Below are 17606 nucleotides of genomic sequence, written 5' to 3'. Positions count from 1 at the left end.
TACTCAATAAAGTGCTGCAGAAGATGCCAGTGCTGTATAAATGCATTATATAATATGGTAGGATATTCGAGTATGACTGTGGTAGATTGTGAGCTCCTCTGAGGGCAGTCGGTGACGTGAATATGTACTCTGTAGAAGGATGGTGCAAAAAATTATGACACTTTATAAATACTAAAAAAATCTCCCTCAAAGTATTCCCAGGTGGTCTTATGGTCCCTCAATCTCCATATAGCTTTCCCTAGTGATCTTGTGGTCCCCCCTCCCATCTACTGTAAGCCCTGGTTTGGTTGTTTAGTGGTCCCGTATCCTCATTTAGCTCCTTTAGTGGTCACCCTCCTACTCTCCTCCAGTATAAACAGAGTAGTGGTGCAGTGGTTGTGCTTGACAGTCTTACCTCCTTCAGCAATGTGTCCATCCTCCACAACCAGTGGCCACCTGCTTTCTGCCTATCTCCATCTCCTACACATCACGTGTCATCAGGCGAGATGCAGGATAACCAGGTCAGAGAGCAGGTGTATAACTGGATGAGCTAAGACTGCTGTGCTGCTACTCTGCATACAGTGGAGCACAGTGGTATAGCATTGAGTGTCTCCTCCTCTGCTCAGTGTAGTGGTGGGTGCAGCCAGGGTCCCCTCACTCATGGTGCATAAGGCAGCCACCACCAGCTCTGCCCCTTAAGTCCCTAAATTAAGCTGGTGCCACAAGCTTCATAATGCCTAGTACACACAATGCTATTTTCCGTCAAATTGATGGGTCAAAACGATAATTTACGGCATGTCTGATCTCTTCCCGATCAAAAAAATCAATTATGAGCAGATCAGACATGCCAGACATTATTAATTCGACCTGTCGATCTGATGGGAAATAGCATTGTGTGTACCAGCCTTAATGCAGCCACACTGTCTGTCCCCTTCCTTCGGTATTTCACAATACCCCATCTGACAGCAATGATAGTACAGGAAAATGGTCAAAAAGGTTACTTCAGTGTGCAAGCTTGACTGTGGGCAAGCGTGTCCATACTGGGAATGGGCAAATGAGATCCACACATGCCCAGTAGAACTAAGGCACTTGTGCAAAGCTCTTTTCCTTCATGCAAAAGCACTTCATTTGACTGGGCATGTGTGGATGTTACTTGCGCATGCCCAGTACAGATACACTCGCCCACATACTGCTCATATACTATAGGAACCTATTCAACCAAAGACAGACCCAACACCAGACTAGCTACGGCCAGTGTTACCATAGGGGCAAACTGCGAACAGCTTCCAGCATGCCCCCCATGCTCTGTATAGAGGCACTACAGATGCCAGCATGCCCCTCCCCTTCTCTAGAGGCACTACAGCTCCTAGCATGCTTCTTCCACACCATAGAGGCACTACAGCTGCCATCATGCTCCTCCCCTTCCATAGCGGTGCCACAGCTTCCAGCATGCTTCTCTTCCTCCATATAGTATTAGATTGTCTCCCAGGGCTCCCCAGGCTCTTTTCAATGTGAATAAATGGTCCCCTGGTGCCCCTGTATTTTCAGTGGAGCGCACTCACCTGTCCTCCCTCCATCTGTGTGCTTCATCCTCATAGGCCCCTCATCTCCGTGACCTGGTGACATGTACACACCCATGTGCTGATGGGTCACTGAGATGAGACGCCTGTGAGGATGGAGACGTTAGCACACAGATGAGCGCGCCTGCTGGACCAGTGAGTGTGCTCCGCTATAAATACACTGCAGAGGCTCCGGGGGTCCACTATTCAATTTGGGGAGACTAAGGGGGGCCCAGCAATTAGCTGTGAGACCCTGGGGACAACCCAACAATATATGGAGGAGCGGTATGCTGGGACTTGTGGTGCCTCTTTGGAAGGAAGGGAGCACAATGGGAGCCGTGGTGCTTCTAGGGAGGGGCTTGCTGGGAGCTGTGATCCCTCTATTGAGGGAAAGGGGCATGCTGGGGCTGTGGTGCCTCTATGTAGAGGGATGGGCATGCTGGGAGCAGTAGTGCCTCTATGGCAGAGAAGGGCATGCTTGTAGCTTTAGTGTCTCTATAGGGGAGGGCGAGACCTTGTTGGGGTTGTGGTGTCTCTATGGAGGGGGATGGCATGCTGGGAACAGGAATTCCTCTATGGAGAAGAAGGGCCTGCTGGGAACAGTAGTGGTTCTTAGGAGGAAGACTTGATGGGGCTGCGGTGACTCTATAGAGGGGGGGAGGGGCATGATCGGAGCAGAAGTGCCTCTATGGAGAAGGGCATGCTGGCTGCTTTAGTGCCTCTGGAGGGGGAGACTTCCTGGGAGCTTTGGTGCATCTATTGAGGGAAAGGGGCATGCTTGGACTTGTGGTACCTCTATGGAGGGGAAGGACATGCTGGGAGCAGCTGTGCCACTATAGAGGAAGAGGGCATGCTGGCAGCAATAGTGCTTCTATTGGGGAAGGAGACCTGCTGGGTCTCACTCTATAGAGAGGGAGGGGAAAACGGGCTACCTAATGCTGTGGAGTGGGGGAGGGTGGTCAAACTCACAGGCATGAAGCAGAAGGAATTCCCAGCCAGGCACCTGATCCTCTTCTCTGCACTGGGGAACTGGCTGCACTGAGAGCCCTGGCTGCCTCTCCCCATGTGTGCATACAGAACAGCCAGGCATCTGATCCTCTCCTGCAGCCAGTGCAGTGTGGTGTCTCTCTGCACTGGGGAACTGGCTGCACTGAGAGCCTTGGCTGCTTCTCCCCATGTCTGAGTGCATACAGCAGCCTGGCGTGCAGTCTGTCCCAGCGTGGTCTCCACAGGCCGAGGGGGGCGGAGCCTAAACACATACACACACAGTGTAGCAGAGAGGATGCCGGGAGGAGCAGGAGCTCTCAGACAATGCCCTGCTCCCTGGCCCGACACACAGAGCTGAGTTGAGCCCATGAGAACAGCTGGGGGCGGGGCTGAATCCAGTGGCTGCGGAGCTGCTGATTTTTAAACTAATTCACCACCGCACCGGCCCAGATTGTTTGAGGTGGCGGCGGCCCGGGGGGAGAATGCCACCCGTCCCCCCGGGCCAGTCCGCCCATGACACAGCTACACATCAGGCTTTATTCTTACAGCATAGATGTTATTTAGTATATATAAGAGATTCCTGTGTACGCATCATATATACAGTCACAATCAGATATGTATATCTGACCTTAAAAATACGGGGACTGCTTTATTGAAGCAGCACAAGTAACTAATTTTGATTGGTTTATTTCATTTTTGTGGACTAAGCACAGCTATTACTGTATATATACACATTATTTTTAATGACTATTATCTGAGAAATAGAACATTTTATCATATTTTCTATTTTAATTACAGTTACAAATTCATTAGGAGTCGGAGTCGGAGTTGGTGCATTTTTTCCCGACTCCGACTCCAGGCACCCAAAATTGCCCGACTCCACGACTCCGACTCCACGACTCCGACTCCACAGCCCTGGTTGCGATCTACGGCAGCGCTGTACTGTGGACAGCCGTGTCACTCTGATGTCCCCCTGGGAGGCACAGGAGTGATTGGCTCTCATAGGCTGATGCCTATGACAGCCGATCGCGGTGATTGGCTGGCGAATGGAGGGATGGAGTTAGGGAAGGAGAAAAAAAATAAATAAAAAATGGGTATATTTGTTAATAAAAAATAAACAAATATACAAAAAAATAAACAAACATCGGGGGAGGCAATCAGAGCCCACCAACAGAAAGCTCTGTTGGTGGGCAGTAGTGGTATGGCTCTGCAGCAAGCTTTTAAAGCTGCACAGCCCAAAATTGTAAAATAAAATAGCCTGGTCACTGGGGAGGGGGTTTAAGCCTATGGTCCTGAAGTGCACGGCCGGCCTTTGACCTGAGCGACCAGAGCGGTCGCTCAGGGCGCCGAGCCGCCGGCTTCCAGGGGGGCGCTCCTGTCCTGCCGCCCTGGCAGCATGTTATTTTATGCTGCGGACGGCTGTGGGCTTCGGCTGCGTGCATTGGGTCTTGCTCCGCCCCCTGGTGCCGCCGGGGGTGATGGGAGCGAAGACCAGGAACTGCTGCGGCGCTGCCTCTTGGAGTCAGTGCGAGACTCCGCCCAGCCCCACGATAGGATGGATGGAGCCCTGAAGCGCGCAGCCTGAAGCGCCAGCCATCCTGTGTGACTGAGATAGTGACATGAGTCCTGGCCATCCTGCTCCCAGAATCCATCTCAGCTGGCACCAAGTAAGGCTCCCCATCCCCAACCTACCTATGCTGAGGGGAGGGGGATATCTGCTGCCTACCTAAATACACTAAAGGGGATCTGCAACTAGTAGCATAAGCCTATACACTAAGGGGGGATCTGCCTATATATACGCTAAAGGGAGGATCTGCCTACATATACAGGGCTAGCAGCCCATATACACTAAGGGGGGATCTGCCTATAATAGGCAGATCCCCCTTAGTGTATATAGGCTGCTAGTCTTTTATATGTAGGCAGATCCCCCCTTTAGTGTATATATAGGCAGATCCCCCTTAGTGTATATATAGGCAGATCCCTCCTTAGTGTACATAGGCTACTAGTCTTGTATATGTAGGCAGATCCCCCCTTTAGTGTATATAGCCAGCGTATATATATTAAAGGGGGGGATCTGCCTACATATACAGGTCTAGTAGCCTATATACACTAAGGAGGAATCTCCCTATATATACTAAAGGGGAGATTGCTCCTTTGAGAGACTCCCTGGACTTATTTTTCCCTTTGGGGGTCCTTGGATTGCCTCCCTCTCTGTGGTGGTCCCAGGAGTGATCTTTTGAGGGAGTCCCTGGACCTCTTACCTGGAGTAGGGGTCCTGGTGGGGCAGCTCCCTCTCTGTGGGGGGTCCCAGCAGTGCTTTTTTGAGGGGAACCTGACAGTACTTTGTTTAGGGGGTCCTGGATTTCTTTCCCCTGGGTGGGGGTTCTTGGACTGCCCCCCCCCCCCCTGTGGTGGTCCCAGAAGTGCTCCTTTGAGGGGGTTTTGAGAGTGCTCTGTTGAGGGGGTCCCTCAATTTATCTTTCCCCTGGGTGGGGGTCCTTGTACTGCAGAACTCTGCTATGTCTGGGGGAGCTTCCTGCTGCTGAACTCTACTGTATTGCCTCTTTGTGGCATGGTATGTAGTGTACAGATGTGTCTCTGCATTGTGGGCTGTGTCTGCTTCTGACAGTCTGAGCAGCACAGCTTTACATGGACTTCATCATTTGCAGCTTTCTAGGGACACATCTGGCTAGAGGTTGTGTAGCTGCAGTCATGGGACAGTGCTGCATTCCATGGGGCTTGACTGACACAGTACTACTTTATTTCTTATTTTTTGTTGTAGTTTTCTTTTTAGTATACTTTGAAGTGTTTGTGTTCCTCAGATTACTGTATGAGTGACCTCCTCTCCCTGCCCATGATCCCAGGATCTGCCTTTCATCACAGAAATGGCATATTACTGCTTTGCATTGGGCCACGTTGAAATCCATGATCTTATTAGTACTGTTATTTTTTTTTTTATAATTGGCTTTTATTATGTCCTGGAGTTTCCATATTCTATTTGTTCCCAGAGTGCCCCCCTCTCTCTCCTCTGCCTCGAGATCTTATGCCAAGTTCAGCTAAGCCTTGTACATACGTCCAGGGGTGTAGCAATAGGGGGTGCAGAGGTTGTCACCGCATCGGGGCCCTTGGGCCAGTATTAGCTCTTTATTGGTCCTGTGCTCATAATAATCACTTCTATAGATACTTTGAATAGTGGTAATCATTAACAAACTGCTCCCCATCCCCTTCTTGCACCCTAGCAGCCTATATACACTAAGGGGGGATCTGCCTATAATAGGCAGATCCCCCTTAGTGTATATAGGCTGCTAGTCTTTTATATGTAGGCAGATCCCCCCTTTAGTGTATATATAGGCAGATCCCCCCTTAGTGTATATAGGCTGCTAGTCTTGTATATGTAGGCAGATCCCCCCTTTAGTGTATATATAGGCAGATTCCCCCTTAGTGTACATAGGCTACTAGTCTTGTATATGTAGGCAGATCCCCCCTTTAGTGTATATATAGACAGATTCCCCCTTAGTGTACATAGGCTACTAGTCTTGTATATGTAGGCAGATCCCCCCTTTAGTGTATATATAGGCAGATCCCCCCTTAGTGTACATAGGCTACTAGTCTTGTATATGTAGGCAGATCCCCCCTTTAGTGTATATAGGCAGCGTATATATATTAAAGGGGGGGATCTGCCTACATATACAAGTCTAGTAGCCTATATACACTAAGGGGGGAATCTCCCTATATATACTAAAGGGGGGATCTGCCTAAGTGGGGGGGAATCTGCCTTCACTGTCTATATATATATACAGTAAAGGGCGTATCTGCTGCCTATATATATATAGTTAGGTGTGTGTGTGTGTGTGTGTGTGTGTGTGTGTGTGTGTGTGTGTGTGTGTGTGTGTGTGTGTGTGTGTGTGTGTGTGTGTGTGTGTGTGTGTGTGTGTGTGTGTGTGTGTGTGTGTGTGTGTGTGTGTGTGTGTGTGTGTGTGTGTGTGTGTGTGTGCGCGCACGCGAAGAGGATGAATGGGGGGGCACCAAAATATGGTTACGCTCAGGGCGCTGTGAAACCTAAGGCCGGCCCTGCTGAAGTGGTTAAGCTGTAGAGAGCTGGAAGTCAGAGGAATTAGAGTAACTGTCAGGCTGCAGAAGCTAATTTAAACCTCTATTCTCCTGTGTTAAACAGTTTAGAAGGAAGCTCAAAAGCCATTAGTGAAGATAAACATTTCAGTTACCTTTGATGTGTGCTTATCTTAACCTCTGTTATAGACCCATAAAGCCGCAAGCCGCAGCTAAACTGCAAAGCATTCTGGGGCCCTCCCCTCGGCTGCTAATGAGACGGTACAGGAGCTTCTAATCAGTCCAGCGCGCGAAGCACTGATAAATCTCGGGCAGACTACTCTGCAGGAGTCAGCTATTGTTCCTAGCCACATGGCTCATTAATATTCACTGCACACCGTGTTGTTCAAGAAGGAGTGTATCTGTGATCAGAAGCAGGCAGGACATGACGACACATTTGGCTTCACAAACATGGAGCCTGCCATGAGCTGTCAGGAGCATCTATCTCTGCATATACTATATACAAATTCTGTGAAATCCAAACGTGGACAGTGAAATGCATATGTAATGTAAGTACAGCCAATCTTTAGCTACTGATATATGTGTTTATTTTCTCTGAGACCCTATACCTAACAGCTCCTCTTTAAGATTACAGAGTTAAACCAGTCATCAGTTCACATAATAAACAAGAACGGCTCTTCCAATGCATAGATCAAAAGCACCTGTATCTGTCTGTCTAGAACAGGGGTGGACAAACTTTCTGACTCAAGGGCCACATCGGGTTCTCAAGTTTGACCAAAGGGCTGGACCAGAATAGAAGTGAGTGCCACAATGAAAAATGGGTGTGGTCATGAGAATATGTAGACTGAGCTAACTGTAATGTAACAGTGTAACACAATGACAGGGAGCCAGAGTTTTCATCCCAAAAGACAGTGAGGCAAAGTGACTTTAATGGTAATTAGAAAATGTTCCCACCAACCACAAACAGCAAATGGCAGCAGCTAGACCTCTTTGGAATCAAACAACACAAGCCCAGGGGACAGCAGGCAGACCCACTCAGACAGCAAGACACATAATTCAGGAGCTTTTCCCCCAAAATATACATAATGGGCTCTATTCACAATAACATGCTGTAAATGTTTTTTTGGTCACAAAATTACGTCCGGTGATAATTACCGACTTTTTTTGAGTATTCACTAAAAATTTTCCGAGTGTGATAAATGTTCGATAAAAGTGCGGTAAAACTGTCGATAAACGGTCAGTAATTATTCAGTAATGTTGCGGTAAATTTGTTAAAGGACTTACGAGGCCAAGAATTGAGAAAAAAAAAATTAAAAAAGTTAGCTACCTGCTTCAGCTTGTAAGGCACGGAGGACGCCGTCCGCGCCCTCAGTGCCGTTCCTCCGGGTCGCCGCCGCTCAATAGCCCCCCGAACTGTCCCCGACCGCGCGGCCCGGGTCGGGCTCTCCAGCCTGTACAAAGATGGCGGCCGGAGCTGGCCGCGGCTGCGCAGTACGCATAGCCGCGAGTGCGGCTGCGCAGCTCTAAGGCCAACCCCCCAATCCACGCTACAGGAAACAGCCTGTTACGTGTATTGGGGGGTTGGCCTTAGAGCTGCGCACTCGCGGCTATGCGTACTGCGCAGCCGCGGCCAGCTCCGGCCGCCATCTTTGTACAGGCTGGAGAGCCCGACCCGGGCCGCGCGGTCGGGGACAGTTCGAGGGGCTATTGAGCGGCGGGGACCCGGCGGAACGGCCCGGAGGGCGTGGACGGCGTCCTCCATGCCTTACAAGCTGACGCAGGTAGCTAACTTTTTTTAATTTTTTTTCTCAATTCTTGGCCTCGTAAGTCCTTTAAGTGTTCGCTAATTGGTCGGTAACGTGCGAAAATAAAGCTTTTTTTGACCACTGTAGAGCAGGCCATATGCTTGCCACCCATTACACAGAAATGACCCAGGATAGCCTGTCACATTTAGGCTTCTTGCACACAGAGACGTTACAGGCGCACGTTAGTGCAGCCTGTAACGCTCCCCCAACGCACAGCAATGTAACACAAGTGGGCTGTTCACACTGCCCACGTTGCGTTACATTGTAACGCAGCAAAGTGCTGCATGCTGTGCGTTCTCCGCGGCTAAGCCGCATAAGACTGCTTGCACATGCGCAGTCATGTTGGGGAGGAGCGGAGATCGGCCAGGCACATGGCTAATTAATATTCACTGCACTCAGTGACGTGCAGTGTTTACTTCCTGGAGCGGCCGCTCTGTGCAGCGATTGGCCGGGCGGGACCACGTGATGCCGCATGCGTCCAAGAGTACGCATCACGGACGCCAGAGTGAGCTGCACAACGCGGCTCACTCCGACGTCCACACCAGAGAGCACCAAGCGTTGCGTTAGGGGCACGTTATGTGCCCTATAACATCCCCTAAACGCAACGTCCTGGTGTATAACTAGCCTTAAAGTGGACCTGAACCCTTGCACAAGACAGAGGGATAACCTATAGAAATGCACCCTGTGTGTATTCAGAGAGTTTAGCCTGTCTAATTCCCTCTCATCTGTGACTAATCACAACTGTAATTTGAGCTCTCAGCTGTGCCATCTTGGTTCCTCAGCAGAGCAGCTAATTTGTAAACACAGGATGTTAACAATATGTCTGTTTCCATAAAAGCAGGAAGTAGGCACACTGGAGATTTATATCAGCTGTAACAAAGAAATGTTTTTCTTTAAAGGTTATTATGCTGTTGCTTATCTTTTAGAGCAGAGATGAATTTCCTCCTCGGCATCTATAAAATCATATAAAAGACTGTACGAGTTTTGACAGTGCGCCTTGAGATTAGACACTCGTCTTCTCTGCCTCCTATGTAAAATTGACAAACTCGAGCAAACAAAGCTCAAAAGGCTCCATCCTAAAGTCCAACAGCAGAGAGGTGATAATTATCACCTGCCCCTTTTAGGTGATAAAAAAATCCTTATTTATCACCAATTATTCGCACATTTATTCAATTAAGAATTTCAAACTGGAGGAAATGTAGTCACTTTTTACCGCACAATTACCGCAGGCGGAAAATTAAGGAGATAAATCTTTGAGAATTACACAATGGTGATCTTTTGGGTGATATTTTGCACATACTATTTTACCGCATGCGGTAAGGCATTGTGAATAGAGCCCAATGTGGCAGTGTTACCCCACAAAATACATATATTGTCACAGCTTTTTTTCTACAAAATACATGTAATGTGGCAGGGTTTCCTATAAAGTACACGCAATTGGCACCATTTCCCCACAAAAATACACATAAAAACATGAGGCAGCATTTCCCTCCTTAAAAAACACATTACGCAGGGTTCACCTTTAATGTTATTTCTGTCCCCTCCCCCGAGCAGGTCAGTCTTGGCCTCCAGCATCGGTCCCTGATTTTCACTGCAGCAGGTATTGCTGTGAATCTCTCTCCTCCTCTTATGGGCAGCAGGCGGGGACACGCGTCTCCCCGGGAGTCGTTCGTCGCACCAGGAAAGCAGAGCGGGGAGGCTGCAGACATCGCTTCTGCCAGCACCCGCTCTGCAAGAACGGCAGGATTCCCCTGCCGCGACGAACGACTCCGGGGGGGACACTCGAGTCCCCGCCCGGCTGTCCATAGGAGAGAGCGAGAGAGGCGGGGGGGGGGGGGGGGGGGGAGAAGGAGAGAGAGAGGCAGAGGAGGAGAGAGAGGCAGAGAAAAAGCCGGCGGCTTGAATTGTTACATTGCCGACGGCTGAATTGCATTAAATGAACTAAGTTGTTATACGTTTGGCCGCTGCGCTGCGGCCAGAAGATACATTAATGTCAGAGGAATCATTCCATTTCTAACATTGGCCGCAGCGCAGCAGCCACTTCGCGCATTGGCCGGCCAGAACCCGAAGTGGCCGGCCAGAACTAGAAGTGGCCAAACTTCGGGTTCTGGCCGTAACATATACACTAAATAACATCTATGCTGTAAGAATAAAGCCTGATGTGTAGCCGTGTCACTAATAGAGATGGTCAATGAGATGGAAATAATTCTGCATTGATGCTGATTTATGCAAATGTTTGCACTCCCTTTGTTCATGAAATCAAATAATTAGATATGTTGTTAAAATTTGGTTTGGTGACTACAAATTAAAGGGTACCTGAGACGGATGAAAAAGTAAAGTTTTTTTATACATACCTGGGGCTTCCTCCAGCCCCCTTCAGGCCAATCAGTCCCTCGCTGTCCTCCTCCACCACCCGGATCTTCTGCTATGAGTCCTGGTAATTCAGCCAGTCAGCGCAGTCCAGTCACGTGCCGCTCCCACAGCCAGGAACATTCTGCACCTGCGCAACAGTGCTGCGCAGGTGTTGTACGCTTCCGGTGGCGGAGTGTGTGCATGCGCACTATGCCAGACTGGCTCAAGTACCTGGACTCATAACAGAAGATGCAGGTGGTGGAGGAGGACAAAGAGGGACTGATTAGCCTGAAGGGGGCTGGAGGAAGTCCCAAGTATGTATAAAACTTTAATTTCATCTGTCTCAGGTTTACTTTGTTACACAGTAGTACTATACATATGCACTTCCCACAGAGCTGCAGGGAATGCACTGAGAATGTTGTGCACATTGAACAGAAAGGTGTTGTCTGGCACCCATAAACCTGGTTAAGATTGTGCATGAAGAATGTGTAATAGAGGAAGAATCTCCTCATTCACCTGCAGCGTACCTGCACATCACTCTTACATGTACCCACAGTTACATTGCCTAGGGCCTGATCCATGTTCAGATTGTACATGAAAAATGTGTAATAGAGGAAGAATCTCCTCGTTCCCCTGCAGAGCACCTGCACATCATTCTTACATGCACCCACAGTTACATTGCCTAGGGCCTGATAGATGTTCTTTGTTCTGGTTTGTACCTTTTACAAGTATTCTTACCAAGGACTAGTTTTAGTCTAAAGGGAATAAATATAGTAGTCTACATATCCTTCTCACTTCAGTTGTCTTGTAAAATTCCTAAGCGTTGGCAGTTAAGACACAAATTTCCCGTTACATACTTTTAATCAACAAAATTGTAATATGCAAATTAGAGGAGTCGAGGAGACGGAGTCGGTGGAACCCTAAACTTCGGAGTCGGTGGATTTTTGGACCGACTCCACAGCCCTGACAAATACACCGACATACAATGGTAAACATACCTGAACATCAATGCCATCCCATCCTTTATTTTGGCATTGCACCGCCCCTAGGATCATAGCACTACAGCCAGCACTGCCTCCCACACACTTCAGTTGTGGAATAGGGGAAGAGCGTCGTGCATTGGTGTATCTGTCTGCATACAGTGTGATAGCCTGAATATCCCTTAAAAGAACTCTGTCTGCAAGAAAAAAAAAAAAGGATAGATAGATATCAATAATTAATAAAAATCAAATAAGAATGACAGTGAAAATAGTTGATGTAAACAAAATGTTCCTACATACTAACAGTACAAGTTAAAGCTAAACAAATATATTATTGAATAGAAAGAAATGAAAACATATCACATAATGCAATCATGTAAAGCACATGTAACCTGCACCTAGAAGTATTTTTAAGAACTAAAGGTGTGAACGGACTCCAAGCCTAAATGTGCATAAACATGCACTATAACTGTCACCTGTAAGGATTGGGACGCCTAGTGTGGCAGTTCTTGACATACACTTATACAGACACGTCCCTTGGCTAGAGCTGAGCAATGTGTACTATTGCTATGTAGAGGGAAGGAAGGACAACGGGACGACATACAATGGATTGACTTCTGGTTGAAGGGGGATGAAGAACAACAATGTGCTGTTCCTGCTGCTTTAAGATCTGGGTGTTTTATACAATCTTATAATATTTCTTCTAGTGCTTGCTGTAGCTAAAACAATTCTTGGAGAATACAAAGCATTTGTAAACAACACAGAACCTGAATTAGTCAGCATATAACAATAGTTCCCTCACAAAAGGATAAAACTTAACATTTATTATTACATTAAAAAACTAGGATTACTGTCATATTAGTATCTACATAGAAGGTTGACATAGTAGGTAATAATATAAAGAGTCAAATACTCCTCCCACTGTCAACCAGATAATAACTGTTTACAAAAGACCCCCCACCATACATGAAAACCCAACATGTTTCACTTCCTAATTGGAAGCTTTCTCAAGGGAAAAGTGCAGTGCATTAAGTGCATATAGTGTTAGGATGCATTACAAAGTTATTAAAAGCATTATCAATAGTAGCATAGCGTATAGACTTATGACAGCAGCCAAGCCATTATGGCGTCTTCGCCCTCCTTTTATACTGATCAGAGGTCACATGGGGTATGGGTGGGGCTGCATTAGCTTACTCCCCCACAAACCCCATAAATGATTGGTTTAGAACTCTGTCAATCATATTTCATCCAATCAATGGAGGGCTCCATCTTTATACATGGGACTCAAAAGAGGCCCTTAGAGAGAGAGATGAGCATGGAAAAAGGGATATTGGTGCACCTTAGTTCGTTGCCTACCTCATATAGAAAACTGATAACATCATGTGTCCGTGCGCTAGGCTAAAAACCTTATTTTCCTCCACGCCGACATTCCAGGGCGCTCATTGGTCGCCAGAGGTCACATGGCGCCTCCCAGCCTCAGCCAATGACAGCGCGCGGTTTCCCCCATCAAACACAGAGGGCGACGATGATTCGTCCAGATACCAGTAGCCAATCCGCAGGACACATATGCGGAGGTAAATCCGCACAGTCCTCCGCTATAGGCTCACAGCGCAGCGTGGGAGGGAGGGGAGGGGCCAAGTGTGCGTCATTGAAGACGGCTAATGTTACCAATGTGCAGGCCATGATAAGCCGGCTGTGTGGTCACAAAAGATCTGGAGGATCTGGCCAATAATCATGATATACGTCCGGGTGGCAGACGGTCGAATCTGAGCAGGGAAGAGGAAATAGCTCTTGAAAAACTGATGAAAGATGATCAGACTGTGATAAAAAAATCAGACAAAGGGGGGAATATCGTATTGATGATTCGGGAAAATTATGTACAGATGTGTCTAAAATTACTAAAAGATCGTAAACAATATCGAGAATTGAGAGGCAATCCCACTGACTTGTTTTATAGAGAACTGGAGGAAATACTCAAGACAGCAAGGGATAATGGAACTCTCGATAAAAAAGACTTTGATAACATCTTGAATAAATTCCCAACAATACCCACCTTTTATGCCCTCCCTAAGGTGCACAAGGATATTACCTCCCCCCCAGGACGTCCAATAATATCTGCGCTGTGAGCCTATAGCGGAGGACTGTGCGGATTTACCTCCGCATATGTGTCCTGCGGATTGGCTACTGGTATCTGGACGAATCATCGTCGCCCTCTGTGTTTGATGGGGGAAACCGCGCGCTGTCATTGGCTGAGGCTGGGAGGCGCCATGTGACCTCTGGCGACCAATGAGCGCCCTGGAATGTCGGCGTAGAGGAAAATAAGGTTTTTAGCCTAGCGCACGGACAAATGATGTTATCAGTTTTCTATATGAGGTAGGCAACGAACTAAGGTGCACCAATATCCCTTTTTCCATGCTCATCTCTCTCTCTAAGGGCCTCTTTTGAGTCCCATGTATAAAGATGGAGCCCTCCATTGATTGGATGAAATATGATTGACAGAGTTCTAAACCAATCATTTATGGGGTTTGTGGGGGAGTAAGCTAATGCAGCCCCACCCATACCCCATGTGACCTCTGATCAGTATAAAAGGAGGGCGAAGACGCCATAATGGCTTGGCTGCTGTCATAAGCCTATACGCTATGCTACTATTGATAATGCTTTTAATAACTTTGTAATGCATCCTAACACTATATGCACTTAATGCACTGCACTTTTCCCTTGAGAAAGCTTCCAATTAGGAAGTGAAACATGTTGGGTTTTTCATGTATGGTGGGGGGTCTTTTGTAAACAGTTATTATCTGGTTGACAGTGGGAGGAGTATTTGACTCTTTATATTATTACCTACTATGTCAACCTTCTATGTAGATACTAATATGACAGTAATCCTAGTTTTTTAATGTAATAATAAATGTTAAGTTTTATCCTTTTGTGAGGGAACTATTGTTATATGCAGAATACAAAGCATAGAGGTGCTTAGTGTTTTTCACTCTAAATGACCGCCATTTGCTTAACAAAAGTTTTCAAGAAGATTCCTATTATAACCCTTTAATGCAGAGTCAGCAAACATTACCACCGAATGCCAGTGTGAACTCACTCATTAAAATATATGCGATTTCACACTTGAAGTTTGCTTCGTATCCCAAATGCTGCCAAAAAACATGCCTGTCCCAAATACTAAGATGAACTTAGCCTCAATCATAGTTTGATTCCTAAAGCCCTACTTCAGGATAACACCTAGCACAGACAGTAATTTGGATTTAGGCATTAGGCAGGGGTAGAGGTTGGTGTTAGGCATCAGAGAGGGTTACAGGTCAGTGTTAGGCACCTCCTTTTGTATGATGAGAGGTAAATGGAGCAATTTCAACTTTACATAAGTAAGGCAGAGAAAGAAAATGATATTTCCCATAAAATCTATAAAGCATGGAATTCAGAAAGCTGGCTCACCAGTTTGCAGGCCTGGCATCTCACTAATTTAATTCAAGTAGATCCGCATGCAGCATGTGTCACCAGGTGGCGCTATACTCTCCTTACACAGCCATCTGCTCTGCTGCAGCGTACTTCCTATGGCTCCTGGTGCATGTCAGCATTGATAGCCATATGGAAGATAAAGGAGGCCAACAGACTGCTGTGTAGGAGAGGGCAGCGCCACCTGATGACACTTGCTCCACGCTGATCTACCTGAATGAAATTAGTAAGAGGCCAGGCCCACGGACCGGCTAAGAACAGCTTTTTGACACTATTTTATCTCATCCTTAATCTCAAAAGTCATTTTCTGCCAGGAAAGTGTTTATGGCTGTGATTCCTTATTAATGAGGTGTTCAAAGCCAGTGTTCTCCCTAGAATTTTTTTTCCAGCCAGGTGGCATGAAAAAGTAGCCAGGTGGGGCACGATGAAGAAATGCAGGGCGGCACAACTCTGCTTACAGCATAGGAGGAGAATGAGTACGCGAACCGATGACAGCCAGACGCCACCAACATTATCCAGGTGGAGCAACCCGCTACAAGAGCGTGCAGAGAACACTGTACGCTATGGTCCAACCAGGTCCCAGCTGGAAAGAAACTGTAACTGGAATTCCTGATGTTTAACTCATTCAGGTAAAGACAGAAAAAAAAAAAAAGGAACACAGCATAGTTATCTGCGAGCTTGGCACTCTACATACAAGTATCTATGTCAGCATGTCATCTAGGTATTCCTTTAAATAATTGGATGTTCTGGACACCTACTACATGTTTGTTTCAATTTTCTTTGCACCCATCTTTGTAAACCAGTCTCGTAGGATTACTCTGATGAATGGAAATACAGTGTAGGTTGATTTTTTAATTTGTTCATATTTTGCATACTTATGACATTGCCTCGCCTCAGCATACCTGAGGCATTCTTAAGTGACATCAGTGAAATGCATCAAGGAATAAGAAAGTCACCTTTTTAGAAAAACAGCATACAGAATAGAAAATACAATTTCTGTAAATTATACACCTTGTGGAGAAGTAGTGTGTTGACCCAGAAATCTTGAAGAAAAAAAATAATTTCTTCACTCCACTACTTTCCAGACAATGACCACAGTGAAAAAAATATCCACTTAAAGTGGAACTCAGGCTACATTTTTTTCTTTGCCGTTCTCGGTGAGGGGAGGAAGATGTCAAGTATCTGTCAATGTATTACTGATGTCTGTGTTTTCATTAGGTTATATCTCCTCACTTCCTGCTGTTGGTGAAAATTCACTACAACAGAAAAACAGTGAATCTTCTCAGTTGGAACACTAACCTCAAAACAACACTGCAAAGTGGTCTGGGAATCACTGTAATTCATGCCAATTACAAACCAGACTGCAATAAAAACCTGACTGATGTAACCCTTCTCCAAAGAATAAAACATTATGGAAAGTAAACATATGGAGTTCCATTTTTAAACTATTTTATATTGTGTAAAGGGCTCCATCGGCATGGGAAAGGATTCCCATACACATATATGTGTGGCACTTCTGTAAGCTATGTACATACATTTTTTTTTCTTCCAAAAGGTTGTTTTGTGAGACCTTATGCCAGTAATCTCAATACAGGCATAAGGAACTGCAGCACCCAGTGATCGGAGCGTATAGTCCGCCAAATTAAATTCAACAACATTTTGCCTGAGCAGCCTTATTATTTACATTTCAACTGAGGTACGTCGGAAGACGTGGCATACACACACTTTAAACCCAAAACTCTTGTTGAAAGCCAAGACACCTAGCTTATGACAATAATAATACCTAATGTGACTGTACTGTAGCCTCAAAAGGGCAGGGCTCTCTCACCCTTTCTGCGTCTTGGAATTTGCAATACATTTTGTAATTACTACTCTACCAATTCTGTACTATGTACTAATATCTATATTTTATGTATTCCATTGTCTGTATTATTATGTAAACCATGTCTGTATCTAACTTTGTACAGCACCATATCTTGGCACTCTATAAATCAATTTAATAAAATAATATTACAGCCTTCCTGAGGTATATGAACCAAAAGTCTAGCTATAGTGATGGATTAATCTTCTGGAATGTTACATGCATTAGCCATGCTTTCCTTGATCATAACATATGAATATTTTAAGCCCCCTAGCAATGTTACCATGCTGACTCCAGCCTTGGACTTCTGACAGCTGCAGCAGGGCGAGAAATGACAGCAGAAATCCAGCAGCTACTACACGTGTTCTCTCCATGGCAGGTCTCTCCTCACAGGACCAGGTGGTCTCTCTCCTCTCTACTGATCAGCAGCTGAGCAGGCCAATGTCCATATATTATATGCGTATGTTATTATTACACCTAGTTTCATCAGTGTCTTCCTGTTCCTTGTACCTGACCTGTCAGCCGCGCATTGGCTGTCATAAGCCAGGGG

General features: G+C 46.4%; 1 protein-coding gene across 1 annotated transcript in view; it reads right to left on the bottom strand.

The window, feature by feature from the left end:
* SARAF (store-operated calcium entry associated regulatory factor) overlaps window positions 1-17593 on the bottom strand; it is a 45083-nt gene extending 27490 nt beyond the window's left edge. Inside the window, exons 1-2 of the mRNA XM_068271134.1 lie at window positions 17340-17593; window positions 11749-11927 (exon numbers count right to left, since the gene is read on the bottom strand). Coding sequence (XP_068127235.1) covers window positions 11749-11927; window positions 17340-17430 — 270 coding nt within the window. The 5' untranslated portion in view covers window positions 17431-17593. The remainder of the gene's footprint in view (window positions 1-11748; window positions 11928-17339) is intronic.
* Window positions 17594-17606: the final 13 nt, after the last annotated feature.

This window comes from Hyperolius riggenbachi, chromosome 1 (genome assembly GCF_040937935.1).
Source record: "Hyperolius riggenbachi isolate aHypRig1 chromosome 1, aHypRig1.pri, whole genome shotgun sequence".
NCBI classification, from domain to species: domain Eukaryota; kingdom Metazoa; phylum Chordata; class Amphibia; order Anura; family Hyperoliidae; genus Hyperolius; species Hyperolius riggenbachi.
This window is presented reverse-complemented; position numbering and strand designations above follow the sequence as displayed.